Below are 8,627 nucleotides of genomic sequence, written 5' to 3'. Positions count from 1 at the left end.
CCCTGCACAAACACCAGGAAGACCTTGGTTATTTTAAAACTTTCACATGCAAGCAGCAGCTCAGTTTTAAATTCCTCTCTATGGCTGATGTTGGGGACCAGAACCAAGATTCTGGTTTGACGTCGATAATCCAAAATTTCTGCCGTTGCTTTTAGCAACTTGTAATCCAAAAACCCATTGGTCAAGAAAACGGTTAACAATCGACTGTTGAATTTTCTGCGGAAAATGAAATCTTGGCAGTGGTAGCCTATCACCAACTTAGGTTTGGGATATTTAAAAGTTTGCTCAATTCAGCTGTCTTCCAAGGATCCTGGGTATATAAAAAGCATTGAGGCAATAAAATCTTCCTTATCGATTTCAGAAATAAGTTGCAAAAATGGATTGACCCCATTGGTGAAGTTTTCGTTCTTGGGAAGTTTTAAGCCAAATTCTTCCTTTGATGCCATTGAGCGTAAAGCCTGATGAAATTGTAGAAAAATCAAAATAGTTAAGTGCCAGTGTACCATTTTAAATCAATTTTCCTTTCAACAGCTACAGCCTTAAGTTTCAAGAGTACAATGTTGGGTTTTTTTATTAGTCATATTAATTATTTTTTGCCCCATGACCATCAATCTTTTTGTATGCCAATGTTTAGGATCAAGATAGCAATAGTCGTTAATTACCCACAGCACAACATTTAATAAGTAACAACAAGTAATAGCGTGCTAAGGTTCAGCCGGGCCGAATCTTATATACCCTCCACCATGTATCGCATTTGACAAAATATTCCCTTTTGCATGCATTTGAACCAATTGTCTAGGCACTTTTGCCAAACATGCATTCTGAACGCATCAACAGCTTCTTCTTCGGGTGTCGAAAACTGGAAGGGAATAAAAAGAAGTCACGCGGTACCAAGTCGGGACTATACAACGGATTACTCATGACATTTGTATTTTTGGAGCATTACATTCGACCAATCGACACGGGCCTTTTTTTGAGCGATTGACAAATTGTGTAGGATCCAAAGAGAAAAAAAATTTTTTGACGGTCTAGTGTTCATGCAATGTTGAAAGTATGCTGGTCCCACTAATGCCTAAGGCAATCTCACCATAGGTCACATGACGATCTTGCAATATCAGATGGCGCACAGCGTCAATGATTTTTTGGAACAGCAACTAATTTTGGACGACCTTCACAAAATTCATCTTGGAGTGAAGTACGACCTCGGTTGAATTCACCATACCATCGATAAACACTGGCCCTTGAGGGAGCTTCATCGCCAAAAATTGATTTATCATCGATGCACTGTTGTCGAGTTAATCCAAGTCGAAAGTTGAAAAAAATAATAGCACGAAAATTTTCACGATTTAATTCCATTTTTTTGGGCGAGATGAATCTTTAAAGTTACTGTAAAAAACACAAATAGCGCTCGTATGTCAAAACCTTTTGCATTCGTATAAACTTAAAAATGTCAAGCTTTACGATAGAGCTATCAGTTGACAGATTGCAACACAAGGGTTGTCCAGTCCCGAAATATAAAAGTCAACCCTCGTATTTATGAGTGCCACCCGATGCAAGTTTAAGCTCAATGACAAGGGTTCTCCTTTTTATAGCCAAGTGCGAACGGCGTGACGGAGTAGTTCTTACATGGCATAGTACCTCACAAATGTCGCCAGCATAAGGAGGGGATAACCATCGCTGAACATTTTGATACCCACCATCGAAAGATGAGGGTATATTCATTTTTCGTCATTCCATGCTGCAACATTGACCCCATTGAGTATATATATTCTTGATCATCGTAAAAATCTTAGACGATCTAGCCATGCCGTCTGTATGTCTTTTCGTCTGTCTGTCTGATTAAATCACGCTACAATCTTTAAAAATAGAGATATTGAGCTGAAACTTTTCACAGTAACCATAAGCAGGTTAAGTTCGATAATGGGCTATATCGGACTATATCTTGATATAGCCCCCATATAGCGATCTATATGCCGATTTAGGGTCTTAGGCCCATAAAAGCCACTTGTATTGTATTATCCGATTTTCTTGAAATTTGTGACAGTGAGTTGTGTTGGGCCACATTCTTCTCTAATTTGGCCCCGATCAGTCCAGATTTGAATATAGCTGTCATATAGATCGATCTCTCGATTTAAAGTCTTGGGCTCATATAAGGCGCATTTATTGTTCGATGTGGCCGAAATTTGTGACAGTGAAATACAACTCACTGTCCCAAACTTCGGCGACCTTCGACATCCTTCTTCAATTTGGCTCAAAACGGTCAAGATTTGGATATAGCTGACATATATACCGATCTATCCATATAAAGTTTTGGGCACATAAAAGGCGCATTTATTGTCCGATTTTGCTGTAACTAAATATGTTACAGCAATTTCAAACTCACCTTGATTTTTTTTAGCATTTTTCGGAAATTAATTATGCGATTTTAAGCTTGTTTTTTGAAGAAAAAACATAGGAGTTGCACTAATCCGAATTTTTTGCCATTATCTTCAATACTGCTCAATACTCAACTCGAAAATTTTTTTCGCATCAAAAATTGCAAATTTTCATAAGGGGTTAGCCTTTGCTAAAAAAATGCAAAAAAAATAAAATGTGAAATTTTAAGTAATTTTGTTAATTGTTCGAATCTTCTTCGAATTTCGAAATGCTGGAAAATTTTCGAAATTCGAAAAAATTAAGGAGTTACAGCGTTTTTGGTCTTGAAAACGACCTTGAATTTTTACGCCCAAAAAAAAAATTTGGTTTTAGCAATGTTTTTCACAGAAAACTTTACAGTATTGCTTCATCCAGCACCTCTACGGAAAGAATTTTTCCTCACGAATCCAACGGAATCCAACGAATCCAAAATTGTGAAGATTGCAAAACTAATGAAGTTACAGCACTTGGAAACTCATGTTGTTTTTTTTTTGTATTTTCTGGATATGAATTATGCGTTTTTGACGCAATACTGTATAGTTTTTAAGGAAACTGAAAAGAGTATTGCTTCGTCCAACACCATTACGGAAAGACATTTTCTTCACGAATCCAACGGTGTCCTCAGAATTTTGAAATTCGCAAAACTAAAGATGTTACATCAATTTGAAACTCAGCTTGATTTTTTTAGCATTTTTCGGATATTAATTATACGATTTTGAGCTTGTTTTTTGAAGAAAAAACATAGGAGTAGCACTAATCCGAAAGTCCGAAGTCTCCGAAATTTAGAACAGTGAGTAAAGCTAAGCCCCTCGACATATATCTGCAATTTCGCTTAGATTTGTTAAGATTTGGTTATAACTACCATATAGACCGACCTCTCGATTTAAAATCTTGGTCCCATAAAAGGCGCATTTAATATCCGATTTCACTGAAATTTGACACAGTGACTTATGTTAGGCTTTTCGACATCCGTGTCGTATATGGTTCAGATCGGTCTATATTTGGACTCCGACCCCTAGATTTGACTTCTTGAGTCTTTGACATCTTGAACCTTGAGGCTTCAATTTTCATTCGATTTGAATAAAATTTGGAACAAAGGCTTGAGTTAAGACTTTCTAATACGATACGAATCGGTCAATAAACCATTAAAGTCCCCTTAAAAACCGATCCCCAGATTTGACTTCTTGAACCCTTGGAAGCCTCAATTTTCAACTGATTGGGCTGAAATTGGGAACATAGACTTGCGTAACGACTTTCAACAACCATGCCAAGTATGATCCAAATTGGTCTATAAACAGATATAGCCACAATATAAAGCGATCGCCGGATTTGATTTCTTGAGGCCTTTGAAGCCTCAATTTTCATCGAATTTGACTGAAATTTGTAACAAAGACTTGAACTAAAATTTTCAACATCCATGCCAAGTATGATCCGAATCGGTCTGTAAACAGATATAGCCCCCACATAAACCAATCGCCGGATTTAACTTCTTGAGTCCTTAGAAGCCTTAATTTCCATCTGATTTAGCTAAAATTGGGAACAAAGGCTTGAGTTATGACTTCCAACATCCATGCCAAGTACGATCCGAATCGGTCTATAAACAGTTATAGCCCCCATATAAACCGATTCCCGCATCTGACTTCTTGAGCCTTTAGAAGCCTAAATTTTCATTCGATTTGACTGGATTTGAAACAAAGACTTGTGTTATGACTTTCAACATCCACGCCAAGTACGATCGGAATCGGTCTATAAACAGTTAAAGCCCCCATATAAACCGATCCCCGGATTTGACTTCTTGAGCGCTTAGAAGCCTAAATTTTCATCCGATTTGACTAAAATTTGAAACAAAGGCTTGAGTTATGACGCCTGAATTTTTATCCGATTTGGTCTTGAGTTTTTCAACATCAATGTCGAGTATGATCCGAATCGGTCTACAAACAGATATAGCCCCCATATAAACCGATTACCGGATCTGAATTCTTCACCCCTTAGAAGCCTCAATTTTCATCGGATTTGGCTGAAATTTATAACAAAGACTTGAGTTACGATTTCCAACATCCATGCTAAATATGATCTGAATCGGCCAGTAAACAGATATAGCCCCCACATAAACCGATCCTCTATTTGACTTCTTCGCCCTTTGGAAGACTCAATTTTCATCCGATTTAGCTGAAATTGGGAACAACGACTTGCGTTACGACTTTCAACATCCATGCCTTAGAAGCCAGAATGTTCATTCGATTTGACAGAAATTGGGCACAAGAACCTATTTTATGACTTAAAACATCAGTGCCAAGTTTTATCCGAATCGGTCAATATGGTGATATAGGCTGCCCCAACTACCAATATCCCGATATGACTTGTTCAGACCAAAACAAGTAAAAGCATGCCAAGTTCGGCCGGACCGAATCTTGTGAAGCCCTTAAAAGCTTAATTTATTATCCGATTTCGCTGAAATTTATTGAAATTTGGTTTAGTGAGTTGCTATTAGCCTCCCGCTAACAGCAAATAACAAATAGGGTTCTGATCGGACTATATTTGGATATAGCTCCCATATAGACCGGTCTGCAGATAAAGGGTCTGATGCCCACAAACAACGCTTTATTTATTACACGATTTCGCTGAAATTTTAAACAGTGAGTAGTTTAAGGCCACCCGCCATCTGATCCAATTATGGTAAAGATCGGACTGTATTTAGATATAGCTGCCATATAGACCAATTAACCGATAAAGGGTCTGAAGCCCATAAAAGCATTATTTTTTAACCGATTTTAACCTCCCAACATAGGACCCAAATATGGTTCAGATCGGACCTTATTTAGATAAAGCTGCCATATAGACCGATCTGCCCATAAAGAGTATGAAGCCCATAAAAGCTTTATTTTTTATCCGATAACACTGAAATTTGAAACAGTAAGTAGTTTGAGGCCACCCTCCATCTGACCAAAATATGTTAGAAATCGGACTGTATTTAGATATAACTGTCATATAGACCGATATGCCGATTAAGGGTCTGAAGCTCATAAAAGCTTTATTTATTGTACGATGGTGGGGTATCCAAAGTGCGGCCCGGCCGATCTTAATGCCTTTTTACTTGTTTTTTCTGGTTCATTAGGGGGTGGAATAAACAAAAAAGGTTTGGTACTAAAACCAATAACGGTCTGGTGATAAAACCAATAACGTATTGGTATTAAAACCAAATACCATTTCGGTAATAAGGCTAGTACCAAACGGTACTAATCATTTTACGTTTCATCCGTACCATCCGGTATTGGTTTTGTACCATACGGTGTTGCTTTGCCATCAATACCGTATGGTACTGTAATTGGTATTAAAACCAAATACCATTTCGGTATTAATGCTAGTACCAAACGGTACTAATCATTTTATGTTTCATCCGTACCATCCGGTATTGGTTTTGTACCATACGGTGTTGCTTTACCATCAATACCGTATGGTACTGAAATGAGCACAATTGGTATCAACTTTTCGCTGGGTGTATTTTGTAACCACTGTGCCACATTCAATTTGAAAGCTATATTTACCTACAGGAAACTAAGAATTATAACACATTCATTAATTTTCGGCCTTCTTAATATTCGATGGATATCGTAAATTGTTGACAATCAAAATATTTCGGTTGGTTGTTTGCTCTCACAAACTGGTAGACCCTTAAATAGGTTGCTTGTTATTTCAAACAGTTGAAAATTATTAACCCCAGCATAGTAGTGACAATAGCTAGATGAATAAGTCAATTTGGAGAAAAAGCAAGTCACAATGGAGTTGTGGCACAAAATAAGTCAGTGTCTGCTCTTAACTATGGCCTTTAAAATGCATTATACAGCCACAAAAAAATTTGCCTTGAGTGTGGATGAATACTCTCGCAGTGCTGACTATAATGGGCTTTTGCAAAATGTATTTAAGCAGCGACCATTTTCTTCCATACTACTGCTGCAACGCCAAAAGGACTATGAGGATATACACCATCAGGCTTTTTATCAGTTTGATATACCGAAAGTTATCATCAGCCAGGAACAGACATTTGCCTTCAAAGATTTCTACAACTCTGAAATGTTAGTGATTTTCATAATGTCTCAAGGCTTGGACTTTGAGATGATGCAGACTGCTGCCGACACCATGAACTATATGCGCCAAAGCAGAATTCTAATGGTAGCGGAAAATATAATGGATGAGAATAACTTCAAGAAGGAATTTTTGCTAGTATGCCAAAGTCTAAAAATGACCAATGTGTTTTTGGTTTTTTCTTTGGAACCAAAAGAAAAACTTGCTGAATATTTCACACTCAATCCCTATCCTGTATACCATTTGAGGAAATGGCTCAACAAGGATATCACCTTTTTCCCAGATCATTGGCGCAATATGCATAACAAATCCCTGAAGACTTTTGTGGATCAATCTTCTAAAGGCAATCTTGTTTTCAAGGATCTAAAAGGAAATATCCAAATCACTGGCTATGTGGCCAACTTGATTCTATTATTTGCCCAGTATTATAATGCCTCTCTGAGTATGCTCTACCCCTTGGTTGTGGGAGACAAGTTGCATTTTGATGTTGTGCATCAAATGGTTTTGGATAATCTATTGGATGTGCCCATAGCTATGACTCCCATGGCACGTACCTTGACGCGCAATGCCACAGATTTCTATGAAATCAATCAGCTGATAATGATGGTGCCACTCTCCCAGCGTTTGACGGTGCACGAGATATATGGTGTTCTGATGAATGGCTATTTCTTTGCTTATGTCTTATTGGGCTCGTTGCTGTTGTCCATAGTTCATTGGCTAATCCATTATATGGGCTATGGTGCCAGTGACGGCCTTGATATGTTGTTCAATAGCAAGGTACTTCCTGGAATTTTGGGTCTATCATTTTCCTCGCCACCCCATCCTGCCATTAGTATGAAAATTGTTTACTTGCTGCTGGGTTTTGTTGGCCTATACACTACCACTTTGTTTGGGGCCACCAATAAAACCCTCTTCACCACTTATCCTAGCCATGGGGAAATTCAAACCTTTCAGGATCTCATGCATACATCCCTCGAACTATTGGCCGTTGAGCAAGATGTCATACATTTCTATCAAATGACCGAGGGTGCTCCAAAAGTTCGCATCAAACTGGGTAATGTATCCTATGTGCAAGAGCAACGTACGAAACTCAATCCTGCGTTTTGTTATAGCAGCACCTCAACATTCTATGATACACTCAGGCGCCAACAACAGTTTTGGTCACGTCCCACTTTCTATGCCCCCAAGGATATGGTGCTGCTGAGTTTGCTGCCCTGGAGTTTTCCGCTGCAATTTAATTCGCCATACCTGCAACCTTTAAACTATCTAATTCATCGGGTGCATGCAGCCGGTTTGGTTCAGGCTTGGCGCAACAGTTTATTCTATGATTTGTTGAAGCTGAAAGAAATCTCCATAAAAGACCGAAATCCTTTGCCAGGCCCAAGGGTGCTTAAGGTGGACGATTTGTTTTGGGTTTGGATGATTATGGTCATTGGCTTGGCAGCAAGCACTTTGGTTTTGGTGTTTGAGTTGTGCCATGCTCGTCAAAGTCGGTTGTGGGTTAGTGGCACTTAAAGGGAAGATGTGTAGTGTATGAAGACTTTTCACTGTAAATTACTGTTAGTAATAAGAAGTCATTTATGAAATAAATATTTTTCCATTCACATATAGTTGTTGCCTCTTATGGTTACCATAAAGGGATGGGGGCTTTTAGTATTTTTCAAATTTTCTCTGGCTACTTGGTACTAAATTTTACACCCTCAACACCAGCATTGCCGTTTTGGGGTTTTTCTAACCAATATGGTAGGGTTTACTTTCAACTTTAAGAGTTTGGTTGGATGAAGGGCCCGTTTAGATTTTTAACGAAATTGTATTTTTATACCAATCACCATGGAATAGGGGGCATATTCAGAGACGTCAAGAAAAGCGTTGTGCAAATTGGTCAATAAATGCACTTGCTGTGACTCTAGAAGTTAAAATCGACCGATATATTTTTATGAGAGCTATATCTAAATCTGAACCGATTTCCATAAAACTCACCAGTAATGTCGAGAGTCAAGAGAAAATCCTTCCTGCCAAATTTCGAGAGAATCGGATAACAAAACACTATTTTATTGCTATAGCTATATTCAATTCTGAACCGATTTTTTTCCAATTTCAATAGGCTTTGTCTCGGATGGAAACTACTA

General features: G+C 38.2%; 1 protein-coding gene across 1 annotated transcript; it reads left to right on the top strand.

The window, feature by feature from the left end:
• The first annotated feature begins 6,234 nt into the window (after window positions 1-6,234).
• LOC106087527 (uncharacterized) lies at window positions 6,235-8,013 on the top strand. Its single transcript, XM_013252584.2, has one exon. The coding sequence runs from the start codon at window positions 6,235-6,237 to the stop codon at window positions 8,011-8,013; it is 1,779 nt and encodes a 592-aa protein (XP_013108038.2).
• The last annotated feature ends 614 nt before the right edge of the window (window positions 8,014-8,627 follow it).

The sequence above is a fragment of the Stomoxys calcitrans genome, chromosome 3 (genome assembly GCF_963082655.1).
Source record: "Stomoxys calcitrans chromosome 3, idStoCalc2.1, whole genome shotgun sequence".
In the NCBI taxonomy this organism is placed as follows: Eukaryota; Metazoa; Arthropoda; class Insecta; order Diptera; family Muscidae; genus Stomoxys; species Stomoxys calcitrans.
This window is presented reverse-complemented; position numbering and strand designations above follow the sequence as displayed.

Bases quoted from the DNA above. Each gene is read 5' to 3' on its own strand.
- LOC106087527 (XM_013252584.2), top strand. From the start codon at position 6,235: ATGGCCTTTAAAATGCATTATACAGCCACAAAAAAATTTGCCTTGAGT.